We start from the raw sequence: 27,996 nt of genomic DNA, 5'->3' as shown, positions 1-27,996 counted from the left end.
TTACAATGTAATTCCAGTCCAGTCTAGTGATATTAAACTGCAGTTACAATGTAATTCCAGTCCAGTCTAGTCTAGTGATATTAAACTGCAGTTACAATGCAGGGCTGGGAATCAGACTCCCGCTGCACAGCAGTGTGATCCAGTCCTGGTTTCACTAGGAGTTTAATAATAAGACACACCTGAGCTTGTTAGCTAGACACGCACACACACACACACACACACACACACACACACACACACACACACACACACACACACTGTAGCTGATCTGACCTCCTAAAGCTGGTTCTTTGTTCCAGGTGCTTCCCTGGCTGATTGAACCCTTCTCTATAGTTATCCAGCACTTGGCCAGCGGGCCGCTTACTGAATTGTTACAAGACCTCAGTGGGCTACCGGGGAGCCCCTCCGAACTGAACAGCTCTACTGGGAACCAGCAGCAAGCCCAGTCGCACACCAGTACAGGGCAACTGGGCAAAGTGCTGACGAGCAAGGTGAGAGAGAGAGACACTGCCAAAATGTTAACAAGGGAACATTATTCAGCAGCTTTCATTGGACTCTATGAAGCTGAGGGAGTTCATTCTATATAGAGGGGGTGGAATTCAATATGTTAACAAGGGAACATTATTCAGCAGCTTTCATTGGACTCTATGAAGCTGAGGGAGTTCATTCTATATAGAGGGGGTGGAATTCAATATGTTAACAAGGGAACATTATTCAGCAGCTTTCATTGGACTCTATGAAGCTGAGGGAGTTCATTCTATATAGAGGGGGTGGAATTCAATATGTTAACAAGGGAACATTATTCAGCAGCTTTCATTGGACTCTATGAAGCTGAGGGAGTTCATTCTATATAGAGGGGGTGGAATTCAATATGTTAACAAGGGAACATTATTCAGCAGCTTTCATTGGACTCTATGAAGCTGAGGGAGTTCATTCTATATAGAGGGGGTGGAATTCAATATGTTAACAAGGGAACATTATTCAGCAGCTTTCATTGGACTCTATGAAGCTGAGGGAGTTCATTCTATATAGAGGGGGTGGAATTCAATATGTTAACAAGGAAACATTATTCAGCAGCTTTCATTGGACTCTATGAAGCTGAGGGAGTTCATTCTATATAGAGGGGGTGGAATTCAATATGTTAACAAGGGAACATTATTCAGCAGCTTTCATTGGACTCTATGAAGCTGAGGGAGTTCATTCTATATAGAGGGGGTGGAATTCAATATGTTAACAAGGGAACATTATTCAGCAGCTTTCATTGGACTCTATGAAGCTGAGGGAGTTCATTCTATATAGAGGGGGTGGAATTCAATATGTTAACAAGGGAACATTATTCAGCAGCTTTCATTGGACTCTATGAAGCTGAGGGAGTTCATTCTATATAGAGGGGGTGGAATTCAATATGTTAACAAGGGAACATTATTCAGCAGCTTTCATTGGACTCTATGAAGCTGAGGGAGTTCATTCTATATAGAGGGGGTGGAATTCAATATGTTAACAAGGGAACATTATTCAGCAGCTTTCATTGGACTCTATGAAGCAAAATTGTTGGCGATACCATTTTGTAGTTTATTTTGATTACATGATATATGTTGCTGACTCCCTCTCTCCCCTTCTCTCTCCCCCATCTCTCTCCCTGTCTCTCTCTGCCTCTCCCCATCCCTGTCTCCCTCTCTCCCCCTCCTCCTCCTCTCCCTCCCCCTCTCGCCCTCTCCCACTCTCTCCCCTCCTCCCTCTCCCTCTCCCTCCCTCTCTCCCTCCCCCCTCTCCCCTCTCTCCCTCCCCCCTCTCCTCTCTCCCTCTCTCCCTCCCTCTCTCTCTCTCCCTCCCTCTCTCACCCTCCCCCCTCTCTCCCCCTCCTCCTGTCCCTCCCTCTCTCCTCTCAGTTTGGCCTCACTCTGCTCTACCTGATTCTCAGTCAAGGAGAGAGGTTGCAGAGTGCCGACTCAAACACAGAGCTCATGGAAAACAACAGATGGTGAGCAGCAGGAACGCGTGAGAACGACAAAACGACTATCAACCCGTCGAGGCTCGTCCCTCGATTCGATTCTCCACACCTGGAGAGAACTCCTTTTTAAAAAAGCGCACAATCTGGTCCTTCTTTTAAAATGTTCCCAGTGTTTTATTATTATTGATTTCTTAGCAGACGCCCTTATCCAGGGCGACTTACAATTGTTACAAGATATCACATTATTTCTACATACAATTCCCCATTTATACAGTTGGGTTTTTACTGGAGCAATCTAGGTAAAGTACCTTGCTCAAGGGTACAGCAGCAGTGTCCCCCCACCTGGGATTGAACCCACGACCCTCCGGTCAAGAGTCCAGAGCCCTAACCACTACCACACACTGCTGCTCTATACTGGTTTCCATTCCAACTCAATTAAACCCTTCAATGAACCGATCAGTTATCTGGTTTTCAGCTCTTAAACAGCTCTTGTCTGTAACATTATCAGTAACCTGAACTCTGCAACTGGTTTGAGAGCTGAAAACTATTTTAAAAAAAAAGGTCTAATCTTAAGATAATTGATCAGTTCAATGAAGGGTCTTGTTAAGTAATTGTCTGTTGGAGTGAATCTCACAAGCTAGACCATTTTCGGTCAAGTCCTGTCTTGTCTGTTCTTTTTTTTGTCTAGGCTGAAGAGATTAGTTGTGTTTCGCTGAGCTGTGTCACTAATCGAGCCACACAGACCTCGATTACGAACAAAAGAGCCGCACAAATCGGGTGCTCTGTTTATCGGGGTGGCTGACGTTCCTCTGACGGTTCCGGGCGGATTTTTACCCTCCAGAGTGAAACGAGCGTAGGAACGTCTGCTTTTCAGGGGGTTCAGTGACGATTCGATCTCTGCTTTTTCTCCGTGGAGAGTACAGCAATCTGCACGCATTGTTTCAGACTCCTGAAGGGTTAAAAATCAGCCTGATCAATCGCGCAGCACTAACGTTGTTCAGAGGTCTGTTTTAGTGAAGCACACTCGGGTATTTCTTGAATGAAATGTGTGGTTTGTGTTTTTCATTTAAGAGATTTATAGTCGCACGCATACCCCTCCCTGTTCATGTTTTTTTAAAGTGATTTTGTTAAATTTTTTGTAACTTCTCTTTCAGGACAGAGCTGGTGTTTGGAGTGACTGCGGAGCTGCTGAATATCCCAGAGGCCTCTCTGGCTCAACCTGTCTTAACCCCCCCAAGCCTGCTGTCCTTCTTCTCTCACTACGTGGACAGACAGAGACTCAACCTGCTTCAGGACAAGCTGCAGTGAGTCCAGTCTAGTGACCTCAAACTGCAGTTACAATGTAATTCCAGTCCAGTCTAGTGATATTAAACTGCAGTTACAATGTAATTCCAGTCCAGTCTAGTGATATTAAACTGCAGTTACAATGTAATTCCAGTCCAGTCTAGTGACCTCAAACTGCAGTTACAATGTAATTCCAGTCCAGTCTAGTGATATTAAACTGCAGTTACAATGTAATTCCAGTCCAGTCCAGTCTAGTGATATTAAACTGCAGTTACAATGTAATTCCAGTCCAGTCCAGTCTAGTGACCTCAAACTGCAGTTACAATGTAATTCCCCAGTCCAGTCTAGTCTAGTGATATTAAACTGCAGTTACAATGTAATTCCAGTCTAGTCTAGTGATATTAAACTGCAGTTACAATGTAATTCCAGTCCAGTCTAGTCTAGTGATATTAAACTGCAGTTACAATGTAATTCCAGTCCAGTCTAGTGATATTAAACTGCAGTTACAATGTAATTCCAGTCCAGTCTAGTGATATTAAACTGCAGTTACAATGTAATTCCAGTCCAGTCTAGTGATATTAAACTGCAGTTACAATGTAATTCCCCAGTCCAGTCTAGTCTAGTGATATTAAACTGCAGTTACAATGTAATTCCAGTCCAGTCTAGTGATATTAAACTGCAGTTACAATGTAATTCCAGTCCAGTCTAGTGATATTAAACTGCAGTTACAATGTAATTCCAGTCCAGTCTAGTGATATTAAACTGCAGTTACAATGTAATTCCAGTCCAGTCCAGTCTAGTCTAGTGGTTTATGTTGCTCGGATGGATGTCACTGACAGGCTGGTTTGTGTTTTTTTCAGATTGTCTCCCAAGCCCAGGTAGAAGTCACTACACAGTGGACTTGGAACAATTCTCAAGACCTGAGTGTCTGTCTGTCTGTCTGTCTGTCTGCACACAAAACAAGAAACGTTTGCCCCTTCACATCATGAAATGAATTTAAAGCACCAAAATCTCGTGCAGTAAATGAAAGCAGAGAATCTATTTCCTTATCTCCTCCTTCGTGTTAAACCCTCTCTCCCGCATTTTTATATTGGAAGTCTGTGGGGTGTTTTTTTATGTTTTAATTCAGGCTGTATTTCATAATAATACCCAGAACCCAGACCCGAATTAAACACGTCTGTTTCTGTGTGTTTTAATAGAGGTGCGAGATTTGTTTTTGGTGATTTTTCATTGTGCGTTGCGCGTCTCTTACAGTGTTGAGTGAACAGACTTTTGGGACGGAGCCCCTCCCTAGAAATCGGGGGGGGGGGGGCTGTCAAGCAGGCCAGGGTCGTTTGCTGGTAATTAACCCTTCGTAGAGAAACGAGCGAAGAGACATCTGCTTGGGGGTTTTGTGACAATCGAGCGCTGCTTTTCTTCAGACGCTGTGGAGGAACGCAGCGATCCACACAGCCCCCCCCCCCAAACACTCTGTTTCTCGTTCCACTCTGAAGAGACATCCGGACAATCGCATTATCCGTCCGTGCGACTCTTCTGATAACGGGGGGGGGGGGGGGGGGGGGGACTGTTTTTTTTTTTGGAGTTTGAGCAAACGGCCCGAGATCTAGTCTGTGCAGCGCCTCAAGCGTTTCTTGTTGAAGTGTGTGTGTGTGTGTGTGTGTGAGAGAGAGAGAGAGAGGGAGAGAGAGACAGTTGCTGCTAACTTTTCAATGTACAAATCTGTATAACCATGAATTATTTTTTTTTTGGTGCTTGTCGAAGGTTTGGTTTTGTAAAATGAAATATGAAGGGATAATGTTGTTTTTTAACACGTCGCTTTGTTAAAAAGGCATCGGTTTTTTGGAACTACGTTTTATATAAGGATATAAACTCCCAAATTTCCAGTCTCTCTCGTAATCAGTTCCACAACCCATCGCCCTCATTGATCAAAATCGCAGTCCGCAGTGATCAGTCAAAACCAGGGTCTCCTTTTCAGCAGCAGCAGCAAATCACTTTCTAATTGAAGTCTCTGTCTGTCTGTCTGTCTGTCTGTCTGTCTGTGCGAATTTAAATAGGCTTTGAAGGAAAACAGCTGAACCATTGCAACAGTTATTATCGAGTCTCTGAAATATATACAGATTCAATTTCCTTTGAATGGGAAATGGATTTGGAACGAAGGGATTGATGTTAAAAAAACTAGAATCCAGAATAGAATCGGGTCGTTTGATTCTCCAGAGAGGCTGAAAACCGCTCTAATCCCGGTAAAAGGCAGATTTTCACAGCTGCTGAAAACAAACTGGATCTCTGAACGTCTGCCCAGGCCGTGAAGAGAACGTAAAATTAAAAATTAAAGGACGATGCAGTTTTTATTTGAAAATGTATTTTTTTTTTTTTTCCAAGCCAGTCTGGTCATTCGTCCTAATGCATTGTGGGTAATATTATTATTTTTTTGGTCTTCTCTTAATCTTTCTGCACGCCCTGTAGAGGAGTGTTGTGTGTTTTTCTGTTATTTTTAACAGTTGTTTTTCTCTGGTTTTAATCCTTGTTCAAGCTACAGCTGTGGACAAGAGTTTTGCATCACCTAGAATTTTAGGATTGAGACATTATATATATATATATATATATATATATATATATATATATATATATAGGAACATAATTGAGATATTTTATTTAACATCATGTAATAAAAATATATATATATATATAAGGAAGCCATAATAGCAGTCCCAGTAGTATTTCATGTTAGATTAAGAACATTTTTGTCAGTAGATGGAAAACTATACAAAGCGCTGGGTGTGGAATTCAATATGTTAACAAGGGAACATTATTCAGCAGCTTTCACTGGACTCTATGAAGCTGAGGGAGTTCATTCTATATAGAGGGGGTGGAATTCAATATGTTAACAAGGGAACATTATTCAGCAGCTTTCATTGGACTCTATGAAGCTGAGGGAGTTCATTCTATATAGAGGGGGTGGAATTCAATATGTTAACAAGGGAACATTATTCAGCAGCTTTCATTGGACTCTATGAAGCTGAGGGAGTTCATTCTATATAGAGGGGGTGGAATTCAATATGTTAACAAGGGAACATTATTCAGCAGCTTTCATTGGACTCTATGAAGCTGAGGGAGTTCATTCTATATAGAGGGGGTGGAATTCAATATGTTAACAAGGGAACATTATTCAGCAGCTTTCACTGGACTCTATGAAGCTGAGGGAGTTCATTCTATATAGAGGGGGTGGAATTCAATATGTTAACAAGGGAACATTATTCAGCAGCTTTCACTGGACTCTATGAAGCTGAGGGAGTTCATTCTATATAGAGGGGGTGGAATTCAATATGTTAACAAGGGAACATTATTCAGCAGCTTTCATTGGACTCTATGAAGCTGAGGGAGTTCATTCTATATAGAGGGTGATGCAAAACTTTCTTGGCCAGAGTAATATACTGAACATGATTTTATAAACCTTTATTAAATTAATCAAAAACGTTTTTATAAAGAATAAATTTTTTTTTAAAAAATGTAAGGGGTGGGATCGTTTTTCGATTTCCATTCTCCAGTTGTCTCTTATTTTCATGTTTCATCGCCTAGTTTTTCATAGACATGTTCAAGAGTTCTTGTTTATTTCCCCCCCCCCCCGCCCCCGATTCCTTTTAATTTCTTCCAACACCTTCGTTACTGATCAAAATCGCACGTTGCTGCGCACTAGTCAGTTAAACTGGCTTCAGACGTTCGATTTCCACGTTCAGTCCGGCGTGGCTCTACGTAATAACACTGTGATGATGCGTAAACACGCGGGTATCCACTCCGTAACTGCTATGTAAGCACACAGTCATCAGACGCTCTTAATGGAAAGGGTTGTTAGTATTTATTTAATTTTTTTTCCTTTGTGTTTTTACAGATCGTGCATTGTCTTGTACGGAAATAAATGATTTCCTTGTTTAGGTTATCTGTTCAAAATGATAGGACTGGAAACATGGAGAGGACGTAGGTGTGTTCTGGGCTAGCACAGTGATGAAGAGAGAGAGAGAGAGTGTGTTTGTGTGTGTGTGGGGGGGGGGGAGGGGGTATCTGTACAAATCCAACAACCTGTTAGTTTATAAATAATCAGATTTCTAATAAAATAGTTTTTTTTTTTTTTTTTTTTTTTGCATACAATAATAAACATGGTGTATACAAACTTGACCGTCTTGTGTTTTTTTTTTTTTACTTCAATCACCTCTGTTCGGTGTTTTCAGTGCTTAATGGAGTCGAAGTCTTTGTCGGTATCTTCAGTGAAAATTCAGACTTCTAGCGGAAACGTTTGCCGTTGAATTTACAATGAAGACGCCGAGAGACTTCTAGCGGAAACGTTTGCCATTGAATTTATGCTGAGAAAGACTTCTAATGGAAACGTTTGCCATTGAATTTATGCTGAGAAAGACTTCTAGTGGAAATGTTTGCCATTGAATTCACACTGAAGACGCTGAGAGAGACTTCTAGTGGAAACGTTTGTCATTGAATTTACACTGATGACACTGAGAAAGACTTCTAGTGGAAACGTTTGCCGTTGAATTTACACTGATGACACTGAGAGACTTCTAGTGGAAACGTTTGCCATTGAATTTACACTGAAGATGCTGAGAAAGACTTCTAGTGGAAACGTTTGCCATTGAATTTACGCTGAGAAAGACTTCTAGTGGAAACGTTTGCCGTTGAATTTACACTGAAGACGCTGAGAGACTTCTAGTGGAAACGTCTGCCATTGAATTTACACTGAAGACACTGAGAAAGACTTCTAGTGGAAACGTTTGCCGTTGAATTTACACTGATGACACTGAGAGACTTCTAGTGGAAATGTTTGCCATTGAATTTACACTGAAGACGCTGAGAAAGACTTCTAGTGGAAACGTTTGCCATTGAATTTACACTTTAGATTTCAAGCCAAAACGTTTCTCAACTGAAGTTAAGTTTCTTGTGTTTCTCAATTAAAACAAGGGATTCACCGAATGATTTAACCACGTGTCTTTTTTCCCCAATTCTTTAAAAGTTTCCCGTTAACAGTAAAGACACTGACTCAATCACCAAACTACACAGGAGGCGCTCTCGTTAATATCACAGCGTTTTATTAGGGTTTGAGAACAAACTGTGCACAGGAACGTACAAACAGGAAAGGAGGGGGAATCGGAGGAGAGACACGAGACTCCTGTACAAAACCTGCAGTTGAAAAAACTCCAAAATAAACCCACAAAACAGAAAAAAAAAAAAAAAACCCAGACATTTATTTATTTTTTTAAATAATAAAATAACCCAAAAGAAATGCGTCCATCGTTGATTTTTCAATCGTCATTTCAGGAATTTCTTTCTCTGTTTTGTATTTATTTATATTTATTTATGAAAAGTATTGTAAGTACACTTCAAAAATCAAATATAAAAAAAAAAAAACACCACAATGACTTCAACTTAACTAAGCAAAGTGCTATACAGTAAAAGAAAAAAAATATTTAATTTCAGATTCTATTCTCTCCCCCCCTCCCCCTTAATTATTTGATCTAATCAGAATTAAAATAGGCTTGCATTGGATTTCAATCTAATTGCTTTACTTTGAATTAGGACTACAGCTCCCAGCATGCCTCTACAATGGCGAGGGATGCTGGGAGATGTAGTTCTAGCTGCACTGCCAGAGACAGGTGCAACACAGGCTGGTTCAGTCATAGTGTAAATGCCAGCTCCATTTTGTCATCACTTTTTAATACACTAGCTGTGCACCAGATGGCGCTGTGACTGACATAAAAGACGCCCGATCTAGCCTGTGTTACACACGTCTGTGGCACTCCAAAAATCTGAAGTGAAATTTCTTTATTTTTTTTTTACCCTAGCACAGAACTGGAAAAAAAATAATAATTTAATCAACTTACACAAACAACCCAAAAAACGATTAAAAAAAAACACAAAACAAAAATAAAATTGTTAAATGTAATTCGTCAATCTTCAAATCGAAACTTCAGATTTCATAAAATTATAATTAAATTAGCAGTAAAGAGAGAGAGACAGACACACCTCCATCACCCTTTTACCTTAAAAAGTAAAGCACAGACACACACGTTAGATTTGATAGTATTTTTCACTTCATTTGATGGTCTTTGTCATCCTTGCCGTTGGTTCCTTAGCTCCGATATTTGTGATGTCATATATATATATATATATATATATATATATATATATATATATATATATATATATATATAATTAATTAAACCTGCCTTTGCCTGTCTTTCTTTGAGCTCGCTCAGGGTCACACACACACAGGGAGTCAGTGGCTGCTGCATAGTCACTTCCAATAGGAGCTCGTTTGTTTGACGTCTCATCCTGAAGGACGGAGCACAAGGAGGTTCAGTGACTTGCTCAGGGTCACACACACACACAGGGAGTCAGTGGCTGCTGCAGAGTCACTTCCAATAGGAGCTCGTTTGTTTGACGTGTCATCCTGAAGGACGGAGCACAAGGAGGTTCAGTGACTTGCTCACGGTCACACACACACACACACACGGAGTCAGTGGCTGCTGCTGCAGAGTCACTTCCAATAGGAGCTCGTTTGTTTGACGTCTCATCCTGAAGGACGGAGCACAAGGAGGTTCAGTGACTTGCTCAGGGTCACACACACACAGGGAGTCAGTGGCTGAGCCGGGTGATTTGAACCTCCTGGTATCGAGCCCCCTTCTATCCTTCAACAACACAAGAGTCCTACAATATATTACATACGTCTCCTCAATAGAGCCTAGGTGTAGTGAAAGGAATTATCGTCTGATAATTTCTTATTTTATTTGTGTGTGTTTTTCCCTTCCCTTCCCAAAAAAAAAAAAAGAAAAGACTGCATAATATATATTTTTAAAAATCTTTTTTTTTTTTGTAAATACATATTTTGCTAAACTCTTTAATTACATATTATAATTCTCCTAATGTAATAATTATTATTATTATTTTTTTTTTTAAAGACTCTTGATTTTAAAACACAGTATTATTCCCTTCTCCCGCCTGTTCGCCGCTCCCGACTGAAGATAAACACGCTGCGTTTGTTTTCCTGTGCTCTACCAGGACAGGGTGGAACTCCTCGCACCTCTCTGACAAACTCGCAGAATCCAGAGTCTGTTTTCTGGCTTCTTAGGAGCAGCGCGGTCCTTCCCTCGCCTTTACAATCGAGTGCCACTCAACGGGGGTCTGGAAGCGAATTCTCATTTCAATCTCGCACTCAAATATAGCACTTTTTAAAAATTATTGTATTTATTTATTAATTTTGTATTTATGGAGGGGGGATGGGGGAGGAGGGGAGGGGGGGTACACGACTTCAATAAAAAAAAATAACCCCTGAACCCAAAAATTCTCAAACCTCCTCCTTTGTAGGCTCTGAAACTGTCCCGTTTACTAACAACAATCCAGCCAGCGTTGAATTTCTTGTAATAGGGTTTCCTTCGAAAGGGTTTCCTTTTTTTACTTGAAACCTTTCTGACCGTTTCAAATGATTTTCAAAACGCAGTGTTCTCTGCGCTGGTAGAATCCTAACTGCCAGACCGAACTCTTTCACACTGCAAAGGAAACTGGTCACGGGCTGACCTTTGAACCCCGCCAAGGCCGAGCCCCAAAAAGGGAAGACAAATTATTTCAATAACAATGCGTTGTATTAAAACAGACCTATGATACGTTACCGAAACTAATCCATGAATGAGGAGACCGTTTTTATTAGCACCAGTAGAAATATCACTGGCCCTCCCCTTTAAAAGGAGCACTGACCGTCTTTAAAATCCTTTCTCTCGCCTCTTATTGGTGCAAGAGACATTATGACTTCACACGTTTAAAGGGAGGGGCCGGTGATGATGTTAATAAAGCTAATAAGAGGTGAGAGAATGGATTTTAAAGATGGTCAGTGCTCCTTTAAAAGGGAGGGGCCGGTGATCATGTTAATAAAGCTAATGAGAGGTGAGAGAATGGATTTTAAAGATGGTCAGCGCTCCTGTAAAGGGAGGGTCCGGTGATCATGTTAATAAAGCTAATAAGAGGTGAGAGAATGGATTTTAAAGATGGTCAGCGCTCCTTTAAAAGGGAGGGGCCGGTGATCAAGTTAATAAAGCTAATAAGAGGTGAGAGAATGGATTTTAAAAGATGGTCAGTGCTCCGTCCAGCTGGCTAGAACTCTTATTTATTTTTAATGATATATATATTTTTTGTAATGTTAAAAAAAGAGGGTCAAAACACTGTAGTGATTAAATGAAATTCCTGGGGCGATATCAGTATTGCTGAGAAGCCATGGTTCACCATCAAGATCTCATTAGCAGCGTTTCGCTGGTAAAAAATTAAAAAAAATTATATATATTATAATTTGTGCCTTTTTATTTTGTAGTGTAAAATTGGGTTGAGGGGGAGCGATAAAATGGATATTTTCAGTGATAACTACCTCTCTCACCCCTTCAGATAATTCCGTGAAGCACTGCACCCCCCCTCCCTCTCTCTCCGCCTCCCCTCCTTCCTTCTCTCTCTCCCTCCCTCCCTCCCTCCTTCCTTCTCTCCGGATGATTCTACGAGGCACTGAAAACGTCAGGGCAGGCTGACCAGTCCTGCTTTTCTTTGGCTTCCCAGTAGCCACCACGGTAGACGTTTGTCACCTCTCCCGTGACGGGGTCCTCTTTCCTCTCGAACCACAGAGCCTTGTAGGTGTCCACGTGTGCGCCTGATTAAAAAAAAATAAAAAAATTAAACGGATCAGCACAACGAAAGATACCTAAATAAAATACTTTTTTCTGTACCGCCTCTATACCACGTTACGACGCCTCTAATCATCAAGGGATAAAGGTTAGGATCGAATATTGCGTTCTGATCAGCGAGTTCCAGCACCATCTAGTGTGCAAATTGTGTACTGCAAACAAAATCGTGGGAAAACACCAGATTCGAAAGTGACATTAGGTGGCGCTGGATCTCACTTCTATAAAAAATAAAAAAAAAAAAAGACTCTGTGGCTGATCTAGCCCGTGTTACGCGTGTCTATGGAACTAAAAAGTAGCTCCTGAACTTACAGTCAAAGCAGCACAGACTGAGCAGAAAAACAATGTAATACAGCCCAGCCCAGCGCATTGCAGTTAAAGAACTACAGCTCCCAGCATCCCTCACCATTACAGCGGGTGCAGAGGCATGCTGGGAGCTGTAGTCCTAGCCAGGGCTGTAGCGATTCACAATACAATAACTATGGCAGCGCAGCTAGAACTGAAGAGCAGCTCCTGAACTCACAGTCAAAGCAACACAGACTGAGCAAATGATAACAGTAAGCATCAGGAGTCCTAATTTGGCCCCAGCTGTAGACTTGTATTCAAAAATATATTTCTTTTTTTTTTTTTTTTTTTACTAGGGCTCTGGACTTGACCGGAGGGTCGTGGGTTCAATCCCAGGTGGGGGACACTGCTGCTGTACCCTTGAGCAAGGTACTTTACCTAGATTGCTCCAGTAAAAACCCAACTGTATAAATGGGGAATTGTATGTAAAAATAATGCGATATCTTGTAGCAATTGTAAGTCACCCTGGATAAGGGCGTCTGCTAAGAAATAAATAATAATAATAATAATTTTCTGCTTACTGATCATGGGGGGGTGCGGAGAGAGAGAGAGAGAGAGAGAGAGAGAGAGAGAGAGAGAGAGAGAGAGAGAGAGAGAGAGAGAGAGAGAGAGAGAGAGAGAGAGAGAGAGAGAATGTTACTTGCTTTTTATTGGAGAGTCAGTGGGAGAATCCTTAGGGTCAGCTAGAAAGACAGAAAAATGAAACAAAAAATAAAACACACACACACACACACACACACACACACACACACAAACCCGAGAACAGAAAACGAACAGAGCAGCACTTTGATTGGGGGGAGGAAAGGAGCGAGAAAGACTGATGGCGACATGAAACAAGGAGGTTAGTCGAACACAAGACCCTGAGAAAAGACTTCTAGTGGAAACGTTTGCCATTGAATTTACACTGAAGACCCTGAGAAAGACTTCTAGTGGAAACGTTTGCCATTGAATTTACACTGAAGACCCTGAGAAAGACTTCTAGTGGAAACGTTTGCCATGGAATTTACACTGAAGACGCTGAGAAAGACTTCTAGTGGAAACGTTTGCCATGGAATTTACACTGAAGACGCTGAGAAAGACTTCTAGTGGAAACGTTTGCCATTGAATTCACACTGAAGACGCTGAGAAAGACTTCTAGTGGAAACGTTTGCCATTGAATTTACACTGAAGACGCTGAGAGAGACTTCTAGTGGAAACGTTTGCCATTGAATTTACACTGAAGACCCTGAGAAAGACTTCTAGTGGAAACGTTTGCCAATGAATTTACACTGAAGACGCTGAGAAAGACTTCTAGTGGAAACGTTTGCCATTGAATTCACACTGAAGACGCTGAGAAAGACTTCTAGTGGAAACGTTTGCCATTGAATTCACACTGAAGACGCTGAGAAAGACTTCTAGCGGAAACGTTTGCCATTTAATTTACACTGAAGACACTGAGAAAGACTTCTAGTGGAAACGTTTGCCATTGAATTTACACTGAAGACGCTGAGAAAGACTTCTAGTGGAAACGTTTGCCGTTGAATTCACACTGAAGACGCTGAGAAAGACTTCTAGTGGAAACGTTTGCCATTGAATTTACACTGAAGACTTCGAGAAAGACTTCTAGTGGAAACGTTTGCCGTTGAATTCACACTGAAGACGCCGAGAAAGATTTCTAGTCGTCGCTTGTCATTAAATTCACATTGAATTTCCATTCTTCTAGTCTTACATATTTTTTGATTTTATATAAAATGAGCCGGATTCATGAAGCAATGCAAACACAATTAAACATTCATCACCCTCGTATCCAAAACTATATATTTTTTTTTTCAATATTAGTTGGTAAAAAAAAACACCACAAAGCTCAGTGGCGCCCCCCTGTGGCGGGGTGCTGCAATGGCAGTCTCACCCTCTTCCTCTGGTTTGACAGCCTCAGACTCCCTCTTGCGCCTCACGGCTCTCTGCTTCTCCTCCAGACGCTGCTTCTCGGAGTTCGCCTCGTCCCAGTGCCCGTTCTCCATCATGCGCTGGTCTGGGCGGAGTCTGCTGTCGGTCGGTGCCACGCCCTCCTCCTCTTCGTTGAGCGACAGTGCCAGGTTGGAAAAATAGTACATGTTCTCAGCGTTCTCCCTGCCGGAAAAAAAATAAAGCATATTTTATTGTTTTAGTTGACTTGTTTTTACCCCTGCTTTAAGGAGCTTATGGCAGACAGACATTCATTAAGAATATAACACAGATTTATAAAACAGCATACATGAGAGAGGCGGGCTTGTGTGGGATGGATAGATAGATAGAGACAGACAGAGAGAGCGTCAGACAGACACACAGATAGACAGACACACAGATAGACAGACAGACAGACATTCCCAATGTTTCGGTGTGTTTAGCATGCCTTTGTCAAGGGAAGGTGTGTTTGAAAACAAACTGCGGTGAATGTGCTTGCTGTGACGTCACGGTAACCACACCCACTCGCCCCGTGCTGTGATGTCATTGGCTGCTTCGTTCTCGGTGTAACTCCGATCTGCTGATCCTCTCTGTTTAAACCTGCAGGCATCGCGGGATTCAGTCTGGGAGCCCCGTTTATTATCCTTTATATATTTTTATATATATATATATATATATATATATATATATATATATATATATATATATATATATATATATATATATATATATATATATATATATATATATATATAATATAGATATAGATATATATGAACATAAGAAAGTTTCCAAACGAGAGGAAGCCCCATTCAGCCCTTCTTGCTCATTTGGTTGTTAGTAGCTTATTGATCCCAGAATCTCATCAAGCAGCTTCCTGAAGGATCCCAGGGTGTCAGCTTCAACAACATTACTGGGTTAGGTCAGGGAAGAGTGAAAAAACGACAGCTACAGACCAAAGAGTTTTGCATCGCCTAGAATTTAAGGATTGGAGATGAAATTAAAAATAAATAAAATAAAATAAAATAAAAACTGTGTATGAACATCAATGAGATTTTTTGTTTGTTTGTTTTTTTTAATTTCGCACAGCTGTAGACACAGACAGAGACAGAGACAGACACACACAGACAGACACACACCTCTCACACAGACAGACACACACACACACACCTCTCACACAGACAGACAGACACACACAGACCTCTCTCACACGCACACCTCTCACACACACAGACACACACACAGACCTGTCACACACACATAGACAGAGACAGACAGACACAGACAGAGACAGAGACAGACACACACAGACAGACACACACCTCTCACACAAGACAGACACACACACCTCTCACACAGACAGACAGACAGACACACACAGACCTCTCTCACACACACACCTCTCACACACACAGACACACACACACACACACAGACCTGTCACACACACATAGACAGAGACAGACAGACACAGACAGACACACACACACAGACAGACACACACCTCTCACACAGACAGACAGACACACAGACCTGTCACACACATAGACAGACAGACAGACAGACACACACACACACCTCTCACACACAGACAGACACACACACAGACAGACACACACCTCTCACACAGACACACAGACACACAGACCTGTCACACACATAGACAGACAGACAGACAGACAGACAGACAGACACACCTCTCACACACAGACACACACACAGACCTGTCACACACACATAGACAGACAGACAGACAGACAGACACACACACACACACAGACAGACACACACCTCTCACACACACACAGAGACCTCTCTCACACGCACACCTCTCACACACACAGACCTGTCACACACACATAGACAGAGACAGACAGACAGACACACACAGACAGACAGATACAGACAGACAGACAGACACACACACACACACACACTCACGGCAGTGGGTTCCTCCTCCACAGGTCCTTGGCTCTCAGGGTCTGGTAGACAGTCTTCTGCCTCCCCTCGGCCCCGTTCTCCCCCCTGGTGCTCTGCATGACCCGGGAGTAATCCATCTTCTCATCCCAGGTCCCGGACAGGATGAAGTGGGCTTTCCCGCTGGAGTCCGTCACAACTCCCGTCACCTGAGAGACAGGAACAATCCCGGGTTCAAGGCCTCTGCCCGCCTCCTCAACACCCCCCCGTTTAGGCTTGTTGATCTCTTGATCGCCCCCTCCTGGTCTGCACTGGACTCTCCTGACCTCAGCACCTCGTCACTGGATCCTCAGCTGATGCGCTCTCCTTGCACTATTGCACTGCTAATCTGTCACTGTAGATCTAACTCGCTGTGATCCTAACTTGTTACCTCCTGGTTCATATTGTATTCTAGCAGTGTTATTATTATCTGCACTGTCTGTAAACCGCACTGTGTTTAAATATGAAGCTTGCATTGTAACCCTGTGTCTGTGACTCCTGTGTGAGTCGCCTAGGATAAAGCAGGGGTCTGCCGAATAAATATTAATCCCAGCTCAGCCACTGACTCCCTGTGTGTGTGTGACCCTGAGCAAGTCACTGAACCTCCTTGTGCTCCGTCCTTCAGGATGAGACGTCAAACAAACGAGCTCCTATTGGAAGTGACTCTGCAGCAGCAGCAGCAGCAGTTGTTGATGATGCAGAGTTCACCCCCCTAGTCTCTGGAAGTCGTTTTGGAGAAAAGCGTCTGCTGAACGACTCATTGATAATAATAATAAAGTTTATTTTGTATAAAGAGTTATTTGTTTCTTACCTTCCTGGCTACGTCTCTCGAGAAGTAGCTGTAGGGAGCGAATTTGAGGTGGCACTTGTCTCCTGTCTTATTATTGATGATGTCAATTTCACCAGACTGAAGAGAAAAAAGACGAAATTAGAAAATAAAAGCACATTTGTTTATAGAACAGACTTTTTATTTCTTTTATATATTATATATAGGTAATTGCAGCCTGACAACAGTTCCAGTAGATTTTCCCTGCCCCTCGTTTGCCCTTCGCTAAGCAGCTCTCATAAAAACGTGCGGTTTGGAAAGAGACTCGTGTGATTTTAGCAAGCGTGCGTTTTCATTTTGAATCACCTAGAATTTTAGAATTGAGACATCATTTAAAACAAAATAAAATAAATATATAAAATAAAAAACTGGACTCTATGAAGCTGAGGGAGTTCATTCTATATAGAGGGGGTGGAATTCAATATGTTAACAAGGGAACATTATTCAGCAGCTTTCATTGGACTCTATGAAGCTGAGGGAGTTCATTCTATATAGAGGGGGTGGAATTCAATATGTTAACAAGGGAACATTATTCAGCAGCTTTCATTGGACTCTATGAAGCTGAGGGAGTTCATTCTATATAGAGGGGGTGGAATTCAATATGTTAACAAGGGAACATTATTCATCAGCTTCCACTGGACTCTATGAAGCTGAGGGAGTTCATTCTATATTAGAGGGCGATGATGCTGCAAAACTGTTAGCCAGAGGTGTACAACCACCCGCCACAACACTGTCAATGGGGTGACGGACACTCACGTTAGTGGAGAAACAGGCGTTTGGTTTTTAGCTGCAGATCATTTTACCTGGTCGATCCACAGCTTGCCCACGATGATGTTGTGTACCGTGGTGTTCACTTTTTTCCAGGTGTAGTGGTTCCCGCTGTTTGCAAACAGGCAGTGTATGCTACCTGGGAGAGACACACAATGAAAAAACCAGGAGAAGAAATTTAGACTCTCTGGCATTGATAAATGTGTATTCAAATCAAACCGTGCTCAGATAAAAGGCTCCCATTCTGTCCTCCAGCTAATTTAATAGCATTAAAACATAATGTAACATTTTAAAAAAAAAAGCCATATAAACTTTATATTATATTGGTATTCAGTGCAAGATCAGGATTTGATGTTATTTAGGTAAGCAACTAGAAACTCAAATTTGAATTCCCCTTGTAGACTTCAATAGGTGTGACCGTACCCCCGCCCCCTGCCCCCCCCCCCAAAAGAAAAAAGGAAAAAAAAATAAAAACAGACAGATAATTCATGTCCTGAGCGAGTTTCATCACAACCGGACAAACGCTTCTGTAGGTGTGTGTGAAAATATAAGTGTGACAGACAGACAGACAGAGAGACAGACAGACAGACTCCTCCACACACACAGATTGTGATCCTCTCAATAACAAGCGGACGAGTGATTCTGTAGATGTGTGTGAAAATATAAGTGTGACAGACAGACAGAGAGAGAGACAGAGAGACAGACAGAGAGAGAGAGAGAGAGAGAGAGAGAGAGAGAGAGAGAGAGACAGACAGACAGACTCCACACACACACACACACACACACTAATCCTCTCAATAACTTGCGAGCTACAGAAGGGCTTTGTCAAGTTTCATCACAAGCGGACGGGCTCTTCTCTCGATGGAGCGTGTGATGATGTCATCGACTCACCGAGAGGCATGATTGACAGGTACTTCCCGCGGAACTTGCTGGCGATGGCTATTTCCTGCCTCAGGGTCCAGCCTCGCTTCGACTCCGCGTGGTGGGCGGCCGCGGGGGGGTGGTGACTCACCTGCGAAAACGACAAAAGCACGTTTCTATAGCAACAGCCGTGCCCGCGTTGCGGTTTGATCAGTCCCTGGTTTTCGCTAGGAGTTTAATAATCAGACACACCTGAGCTTGTTACCCAGACACACTGGGGGCTGATCAAGCTGGTAGTAAAACCTGGACTGGGTGACGCTGCTGTGCAATAGGAGTCTGATTCCCATCTCTGAACAAGAATTAATTTTGAATCAGCTGGGAGTCTCATTCCTACCCTTATACCACCTAGCGATCCTCCACTCTGGATAAAATTTACCTTTGTTTTGCTGGCTTGCAATACACCAACTGTGCACTAGATGGCGCTAGTGCTCACTGAAGAGACATCTGGAGCTGATCTGTTTATTATTATTATTATTATTATTATTATTATTATTTCTTAACAGATGCCTTTACCCAGGGCGAATAACAGCTGTATACAACAAAAATACATATCAAGAGTAACAGTGTGGAGTAGTGGTTAGGGCTCTGGACTCCTGACGGAGGGTCGTGGGTTCAATCCCAGGTGGGGGACACTGCTGCTGTACCCTTGAGCAAGGTACTTTACCTAGATTGCTCCAGTAAAAAACCCAACTGTATAAATGGGGAATTGTATGTAAAAATAATGTGATATCTTGTGACAATTGTAAGTTGCCCTGGATAAGGGCGTCTGCTAAGAAATAAATAATAATAATAATAATAATAATAATAATAATAATAATAATAATATACAAAAAAAAAACACAATGGATTTCAGTCCTGACAAGCCAGGCACCCAGAAATGAAGCAGGCACCTCCACACAGATAAACCCACCCACCCCTTCCCATTCCTCCCAGTACAGTACGGTGGCTCACCTGCTCGCACAGGGACCGGTACCCGCTCTCCTCCAGGCGGTCCAGCTCGAAGGTCTCCCCCAGCAGGGGGTTGAAGGGTTTCCCTGTGCGGAAGACGGTGGTGGAGTAGGAGGAGACGGTAAACGCAGCCACGTAGCACAGCTGCTCCAGGGAGCTCTCGCACTTCGCTGCTCGGTCCAAGAGCTCCGAGTACTCCAGGTCTTCAGTGAGACGCTGCAGCATGGAGATGGGCTCGTTGAAATTCACCTGCATGAGTGTGGGAATTCAACAGGTTAACAAGGGAACATTATTCAGCAGCTTTAACTGGACTCTATGAAGCTGAGGGAGTTCATTCTATATAGAGGGGGAGGAATTCAATATGTTAACAAGGGAACATTATTCAGCAGCTTTCACTGGACTCTATGAAGCTGAGGGAGTTCATTCTATATAGAGGGGGTGGAATTCAATATGTTAACAAGGGAACATTATTCAGCAGCTTTCATTGGACTCTATGAAGCTGAGGGAGTTCATTCTATATAGAGGGGGTGTAATTCAATATGTTAACAAGGGAACATTATTCAGCAGCTTTCACTGGACTCTATGAAGCTGAGGGAGTTCATTCTATATAGAGGGGGTGGAATTCAATATGTTAACAATACCAGGAGGTTCAAATCACCCGGCTCAGCCATTGGACTCCCTGTGTGTGTGTGTGACCCTGAGCAAGTCACTGAACCTCCTTGCGCTCCGTCCTTCGGACGAGACGTCAAACAAACGAGCTCCTATTGGAAGTGACTCTGCAGCAGCCACTGCCTCCCTGTGTGTGTGTGACCCTGAGCAAGTCACTGAACCTCCTTGTGCTCCGTCCTTCGGACGAGACGTCAAACAAACGAGCTCCTATTGGAAGTGACTCTGCAGCAGCAGCAGCAGCAGCTGATGATGATGCAGAGTTCACCCCCCCCCCCTCCCAGTCTCTGTGTGGAAGTGGTTTTGGATAACAGCCTCCGTCGAACGGGGCGTTCACAGATGAATTAAAAAGCTGCTCCAGACTCACAGGCATGGGGATCTTAGACAGCTCCTTCCCGATGCAGTTCTTCATGATGCTCCACAGGTTCAGGCTGTAGTTCGGTTTGTCCGGGATCCTGTTGCGGCGTTTTTTCCGCGGGATGAGTTCCTTCGACGCTGACTCTTGATTGGCTGCCTGCTGCTGCTGCTGCTGCTGCTGCTCCTCTCGAAGCTGACAGCCAATCAGAAAGCAGAGAAGACAAAGAAAAAAAACAGGTCAAAACATCAAAGTGCCGACTCAAATCCGTTCTTGCTTTTGAGAGCCGAGAGTGTGGATTTTAAAGATGGTCAACGCTCCTTTAAAAGGGAGGGGCCGGTGATCGTGTTAATAAAGCTAATAAGAGGTGAGAGAATGGATTTTAAAGATGGTCAACGCTCCTTTAAAAGGGAGGGGCCGGTGATCGTGTTAATAAAGCTAATAAGAGGTGAGAGAATGGATTTTAAAGATGGTCAGCGCTCCTTTAAAGGGAGGGGCCAGTGATCCTGTTAATAAAGCTAATAAGGGACCCATCACAAAGCTGATTCACTTACATGGTCTTCCAGTCCCATCTCACTGCTGATTCCGCTGACGTTACTGCCAGTGCGCCTGGCAAACAACGGAGAGAAGCAAAAACGCTTTATATTCTGTTAAATACAGGGCTGGGAATCAGACTCCTGTTCCACAGCAGTGTGATCCAGTTCTGGTTTCACTAGGAGTTTAATAATAAGACACATCTGAGCTTGTTACCTAGACACACTGGGGCTGATCAAGCTGGTAGGAAAACCTGGACTGGGTGACGCTGCTGTGCAATAGGAGTCTGATTTCATTGAAGTAAATGGAAAACTATACAAAGCTGTTGTTAACAAGGGAACATTATTCAGCAGCTTTCACTGGACTCTATGAAGCTGAGGGAGTTCATTCTATATAGAAGCTGTGGAATTCAATATGTTAACAAGGGAACATTATTCAGCAGCTTTCATTGGACTCTATGAAGCTGAGGGAGTTCATTCTATATAGAAGGGGTGGAATTCAATATGTTAACAAGGGAACATTATTCAGCAGCTTTCATTGGACTCTATGAAGCTGAGGGAGTTCATTCTATATAGAAGGGGTGGAATTCAATATGTTAACAAGGGAACATTATTCAGCAGCTTTCATTGGACTCTATGAAGCTGAGGGAGTTCATTCTATATAGAGGGTGTGGAATTCAATATGTCAACAAGGGAACATTATTCAGCAGCTTTCATTGGACTCTATGAAGCTGAGGGAGTTCATTCTGTAGGGTGGTGATGATGCGGTTTGACTCACTTGTGATATTTGGGGTCTGCCGGCACTGTGATGAATTCGGGAGCGTCCTCTATCGCGTCAAAGAACTCATTCTCATCATCGTCACTCAAATCTCCTTTACCATGTCCGCCACCACTCCCTGCAACACAAATCAATCAATCAATCAATCCATCCATCCATCAATCAATCAATCAATCAATCCATCCATCAATCAATCTCTTGATCGCTCAATCGTCCTGACTTGAACCCTTTCAAAAGGGTATTTGTGTCCTGAAAATAAATAAATAATAAAAAAAACATGCTAACTTTCTTAAAATAAAAATACACCATGTCTTGTTGCTTCTTAGTTTTATATATATATATATATATATAGATCTCCACTGCATTAATTTGTAATGTACAACTACAAAGATATGCACACAGAGGCACACAGGCAGAGAGAGGCAGGCAGACACACACTCTCCCCTCCCCCTCCTCCCTCTCCCCTCCCCTCCCCCTCTCCTCTCCCCCTCCTTCCTCTCCTCCTCCCTCTCCTCTCCCTCTCCTCTCCCCCTCCTTCCTCTCCTCTCCTTCCTCTCCTCTCCTCCCTCTCCTCTCCCCCTCCTTCCTCTCCCCCTCCTTCCTCTCCTCCCTCTCCTCCCCTCTCCTCCCCTCTCCCCCTCTCTCTCCCTTCTCTCCCCCCTTCTCTCTCTCTCCCTCCTTCTCTCTCTCTCCCTCCTCTCCCTGCCTCTCCCCTCTCCCCTCTCCCCTCTCCTCTCTCTCCCTTCTCTCTCCCTCCCCTCCCCCCTCTCTCTCCCTTCTCTCTCTCTCCCCTCCCCCCTCTCTCTCTCTCCTCTCCCCCCCCCCCTCCCCTCTCACCCTTGGAGGAGCCCGCGCTGCCGGGGCTGCTGGCAGGAAGCACGGTGGCTCCCCGGAACGCCCTCTCCAGGTTGTTGTGCTGCTTGGCGAGCTGCTCCAGCGTCTCCTCCAGTCGGATGCGCTGGTCTCGCTCGTACTGGAGGGATTTCTGCCACTTCTTACTGTGAGTCTGAGCCAGGGACAGGAAGTCCCGGCACGCCTGCCCAACCAGAGCCAGGAGAAGAAAAAAAACAAAAACAACAGCGTCATCGAGAGAGAGAGAGAGAGAGAGGAGAGAGAGAGAGGAGAGAGAGGGGGGGAGGGAGAGAGGGAGAGGGGGAGTGGAGAGAGAGGGAGAGGGAGGGAGAGGGAGAGGAGAAAGAGAAAGAAAGAGAGGGGGAGTGGAAAGAGAGAGAGAGAGAGGGGGAGGGAGAGGAGAGAGAGAGAGGGGGTTTTCTAGTGCAGGGCTCCCCAACCCTGTTCCTGGGGGGACCCCCTGTGTGTGTCCGCTGGCTTCTTACATTCCAACTGAGCTCTTAATTACTGAACCAGACCCTCCACTGAACTGATCATTGACTTAATTAGACCTCTGACCTTGTTTGCAGCTCTTAAAACAGTTGCAGATTTCAAGTTACTTATAAAAAAAATAAAATTTTAAGGCTAACTCTAACTCTGTAACCGAACCGAAAAAACGGGCCCGCGATCAACGCAGCCGCGTGGATTGGTGCCTCACGTTGATCATGGCGTTGGAGGTGATCCGGAAGAGCGTGGCCCTCTCGTTGACCTGCCGGATCTTGTCCCCGCTCTCCGGGGGCAGCTTGAGGCTCTCCAGCTCGCTCAGGGAGCGCTGCAGGGCGGCTCCGTGCTTTCCGATCAGGTCGTGGCAGGTGCTCAAGTCCTCCACCTTGCAGGTGAGCGTGCGCAGAATGGACTGAAACTCCGACTTGTCCCCCTGAGAGGAGACGGGGGCCTCGTCACTGGAATCGTCTGGGGAGGGGGGAGAGGGAGAGAGTTCAGGACTGATGGTCCGTGATGCTTTCTTTATGTGACAGACCACAGGGATGGAAATAAAGACTCACGAGTGTCCAATTATTTTACCCCCAGTTTTCTCTCCCAAATTAGAATGTCATCACCCCCACCTCCGGGACACCTACGCTCCCCTGACTGTGTGACTCCCCTCCCCCCGCGCGCAGGTACCTGACTCGGCCTGCATTTTGACTGCCTTTGCCTTGGCCAGCTCCAGGGCTGTGATCCAGCGCTGTCTCTCCACCTCGGAGCTGGCTTTCAGGTGGTAGGTCTGGGTTCCTCCGTTGGAGATGATGAAGTTGCAGGTGTCCTCCACTGTGATGTTCGCCGTGGCCAGGTTTATCGTTCCGCGACACGTGTGCCCCATTTCCGCCTGGGTCCTGCAAATCACACACACACACACACACACACACACACACACACAGAGACACACACACAGACAGAGAGAGACAGACACACACACACACAGAGACACACACACACAGAGACAGAGACACACACACACAGAGAGAGACACAGACAGACACACACACAGAGACACACAGACAGAGAGAGAGACACAGACACACACAGACAGACACACACAGAGACACACAGACAGAGAGAGAGACACACACACACAGACACAGACACACACACAGACAGACAGACAGACACACACAGACACACAAACACACACACACACAGACAGACAGATAGACTCTCAGTAACCAGCATGCCTTGGGAGGAGGTTGGAGGTGGGGGGGGAGGGGCTACATGACCAGCGGTTTCCTAATTGAATATCCGATAGATAATAATCAGCACTCAATAATAACACTCAAAAGTGAGATCACTAGACTCTGCTTCGAATGACATTTCCTTACTGGAGTTTCAGATCCTTTTCACAGCGTTTTCGGAAATCAACAGCCAACTCAAATATGTTCTTTATTAAAAGCCGTTTCAGTTCACTTAGAGAAACCTGCCACAGACAGTGCAACACAGGCCAGATCAGCCAACGTGCCTTTAGAGAAGTAGGAGCCAGCGCCATCTAGTGCACAGCTAGCGAACTGCCAGCGACTGTAAAAAGGAAATCCCAAAGGCGGACCATCACTAGATGGCGCTAGAGGACAGTTTGGTGGCCCATCTAGTCTGTGTCTATGACAGGTAACTAGAATGGATGAAAAAAAAAATGCAAGAATATACAGAACTACAAACAAAAACAGATTTAAAATTCGACCTTTTTGTATTTTTTTTTAAAACTTTTGTAATAGATTAAGTTAAGTAAATAGTGGCAGCAGTGTGGAGTAGTGGTTAGGGCTCTGGACTCTTGACCGGAGGGTTGTGGGTTCAATCCCCAGGTGGGGGACACTGCTGCTGTAACCTTGAGCAAGGTACTTTACCTAGATTGCTCCCGTAAAAACCCAACTGTATAAATGGGGAATTGTATGTAAATATAATGTGATATCTGTATAATGTGAAATAATGTATAATGTGATATCTTGTAACAATTGTAAGTCGCCCTGGATAAGGGCGTCTGCTAAGAAATAAATAATAATAATAATAATAATAATAATAATAATAATAATAATAATAATAATATTGAGCAAATAAATGCGGATGCATTTTAATACATTATAAACCCAACATTTTCATATGCTCCAAAACATCCCACAAGATTAACAATTTTTTTTTTTAAAACAATTATAATTGTTTTATATTTTCTCTCCCATCCTAGTTTTACTTAAAAATGTTTGTCAGCTTCAAAACACCGCACTGAAATACTGTACATGGAATTTAAAAATTTATATTAAATTTACACACCGCTGTAAGCTACGCATTATCTACAAAAAAAACAATAACAACGAAACGTTTGATTTATTTCGTTAAACACGATTTCGATAGGATTATGGGTAACTCCCACCACGCCGCTTATTATCACAGATCTGAAGTGATATTAAACGGATGCTGACTTGAACGCTTGAATCTGGTGTCAACCAGCGACTTGCGTCCAACGACAGATATATAAATAAATAAAACACAAGCGGTCAACAACTTAGGTCTCGGATTTGGACAGTCTGACCGAGCAGAATTAGTAAAAACGAACCGCGCATCGTCTTTATTTATTTATTTATTTATGTTTTAATATAAAACTTACCTGTAATATGACAGAAGCCCGTTGCTCAAGACGAACCACCGTCGCTGGTACCCTTTGATGTAGTTCGTCCATTTGAACAGCCAGCCTTTGTACATGTCGCCCGGGGTCGGGCTCGCCGTCTTGGGTTCGGACATGTCCGGTTCGGCCGCAGCACGGGTCAGTTCTTCAAACGACTCGGTCGAAAGCGAGTCCACTTTCTCGCCGGGAGCTGACACGGGTCCGTCCCGGGTCAGGCTTGCAAGAACAACGTGTATCAAATCACAAAATTATTATTATCATTATTATTATTATTATTATTATTATTATTATTATTATTATTATTATTATTATTATTTATTTCTTAGCAGACGCCCTTATCCAGGGCGACTTACAATCGCAAGCAAATACATTTCAAGTGTTACAATACAAGTAATACAATAAGAGCAAGAAATACAATAACTTTTGTTCAAGTGTGACAAACCACAATTCAATAATACAGCAGATACTAGTGATAGTTACATCAGGATATGATTAAATAGTGATAGTTACATCAGGATGTGATTAAATACAAAGTACTACAGGTTAAACACAAAATTATTATTATTATTATTATTATTATTATTACTATGGTCATAACACAATTTTATTCAAGGCTGGAGGAGTCTCTATCTCACCCCGAATGTGTCAGTACCCGTACCCCCAGATTTTGTATTACTATTATTATTATTATTATTATTATTATTATTATTATTATTATTATTATTTAATTACAGCCCGGTTTCAATTTCTGTCGTTTCAATTAGAAACTCAGCAGCGGCCGGTCGAACTGATCTGTATTGTAAAAAGATAAATAATAACTCTGAATCGGTGTTTGAGTTTGACGACGAATTTTTAAGTCACGGGTGGCACAGAAATAAATGAAAAAAAAAACACAGTTATTATTATTATTATTATTATTATTATTATTATTATTAGCAGTCGTTCATATGTTTATAGTGAAGTAAAGTTTATACTCGTAGACTAGGCCAGTTCTGGCCAACGTCCTTGTGTCGGTTTTAGTGGAAAAAATACATTTTAAAAGATAAATGAGCAATTTAAAGCCGTTTTTTTTTAAAAAGCAGCTTTATTTAATATCCGAAATCTAGTGTTTATGTGTGAAATAGTTACAGTCTGTTTTTTAACCAGACCTTAAAATGGTTGCGCTACACTAGGCCTTACCCCAACCCAACACCCGTATGTAATATAATGTGGAGTCAAATTAGCTCTCTTCTCTAAATGCGGTATCAATTTTATTTTAACATTAAACACACAAACCCCTATCGACTTGGAGATTTAATAAAATAAAAAACACACACGCACAACGCTATTTTGCGTTTGTTGTGGTGTTTTCTGTGTGTAACCCGATATATGGTCAGAATATAATAGATCACACGCCTGGTACAGAACTTAACTTAAAAGACTTCGGTAGTAATCTGTTTGTGAGATTCATTTTTTAAATGCATTTTGTATGTTTTTATTTTAGATACAATGGGGTTTACGGTAGTTACGGTTCTAGTTAGTTGTCAATTGGTGAACTAGCTAATAATAATAATAATAATAATAATAATAATAATAATAATAATAATAAGACAGTGTTTTTCGCTTTCAGGTGCCTAAAGCTGTAAGAAAAATAAACCTTACAAACGCGACAACAACCGTCCCCTTCAAAAATCAAAAGGATCGCCAGGATCAAGCATTCACTCACATTACAGATCCGAATACAGCTCGGTTCTGGTTCGGGAGGCACACGAACCAAGCTCGTCTCCCTTCTTTTTCTTAGTTATTATTTTTCTGTTTTGCGTCCACCTCCCTTTTTAAAAAATAATCATAATAAATGCAGTGGTTCTTCGGGTAAAAAAAAAACCGGAAAGCCACTCCTGGTACTGGGGGGGGGGGGGGGGAATGTGACACGGACGGACACATATGCACGTTGCACAAGAACTCGGAAATTACGACATTTCTTAGGTTGCTGGTTGGTCAGCAGCGTTCCGATTCTAGAGTTCTCATTCGCTAAGCCTCCTTACGTCACAA

The 27,996-nt window shown here is 43.0% G+C and overlaps 2 protein-coding genes across 3 annotated transcripts in view; one reads left to right on the top strand and one right to left on the bottom strand.

Moving 5' to 3' along the window:
- The window catches only part of LOC117410070 (protein PAT1 homolog 1-like), a gene marked incomplete in the record, with an annotated part of 13,850 nt that extends 6,597 nt beyond the window's left edge, over nucleotides 1-7,253 (top strand). The window contains 4 exon segments of the mRNA XM_059021881.1: nucleotides 300-491; nucleotides 1,890-1,981; nucleotides 3,106-3,255; nucleotides 4,096-7,253. Coding sequence (XP_058877864.1) covers nucleotides 300-491; nucleotides 1,890-1,981; nucleotides 3,106-3,255; nucleotides 4,096-4,117 — 456 coding nt within the window.
- A 4,471-nt stretch (nucleotides 7,254-11,724) lies between these two features.
- Nucleotides 11,725-27,847, bottom strand: LOC117410074 (oxysterol-binding protein 1-like). 2 transcript variants are annotated; one of them, XM_059021882.1, is made up of 16 exons: nucleotides 27,671-27,847; nucleotides 25,948-26,181; nucleotides 23,985-24,193; nucleotides 23,521-23,774; nucleotides 22,809-23,007; nucleotides 21,972-22,089; nucleotides 21,215-21,269; nucleotides 20,673-20,855; nucleotides 19,643-19,888; nucleotides 18,662-18,782; nucleotides 17,806-17,909; nucleotides 16,988-17,083; nucleotides 16,162-16,346; nucleotides 14,186-14,406; nucleotides 12,942-12,980; nucleotides 11,725-11,921 (listed from the first exon to the last, which is right to left on the bottom strand). In XM_059021882.1, the coding sequence occupies exons 2-16, from the start codon at nucleotides 26,079-26,081 to the stop codon at nucleotides 11,770-11,772; spliced, it is 2,316 nt and encodes a 771-aa protein (XP_058877865.1). In that variant the 5' UTR covers nucleotides 26,082-26,181; nucleotides 27,671-27,847; the 3' UTR covers nucleotides 11,725-11,769. The 2 variants fall into 2 exon arrangements, with proteins under 2 accessions (XP_058877865.1, XP_058877866.1); XM_059021883.1 differs by lacking the exon at nucleotides 12,942-12,980.
- Nucleotides 27,848-27,996: the final 149 nt, after the last annotated feature.

This window comes from Acipenser ruthenus, unplaced genomic scaffold, assembly GCF_902713425.1.
Source record: "Acipenser ruthenus unplaced genomic scaffold, fAciRut3.2 maternal haplotype, whole genome shotgun sequence".
In the NCBI taxonomy this organism is placed as follows: domain Eukaryota; kingdom Metazoa; phylum Chordata; class Actinopteri; order Acipenseriformes; family Acipenseridae; genus Acipenser; species Acipenser ruthenus.
Note: the sequence above shows the minus strand (reverse complement) of the source record. Positions and strands in the feature narration are given on the sequence as shown.

Excerpts from the sequence above, each read along its gene's own strand:
- LOC117410074 (XM_059021882.1), bottom strand. The coding sequence starts at position 26,081 with ATGTCCGAACCCAAGACGGCGAGCCCGACCCCGGGCGACATGTACAAA. Across the intron at positions 24,194-25,947 it reads GGGCTTCTGTCATATTACAG|GACCCAGGCGGAAATGGGGC; the intron begins GTAAGTTTTATA and ends TGTGATTTGCAG. Across the intron at positions 21,270-21,971 it reads GCAGACCCCAAATATCACAA|GCGCACTGGCAGTAACGTCA; the intron begins GTGAGTCAAACC and ends GTTGTTTGCCAG.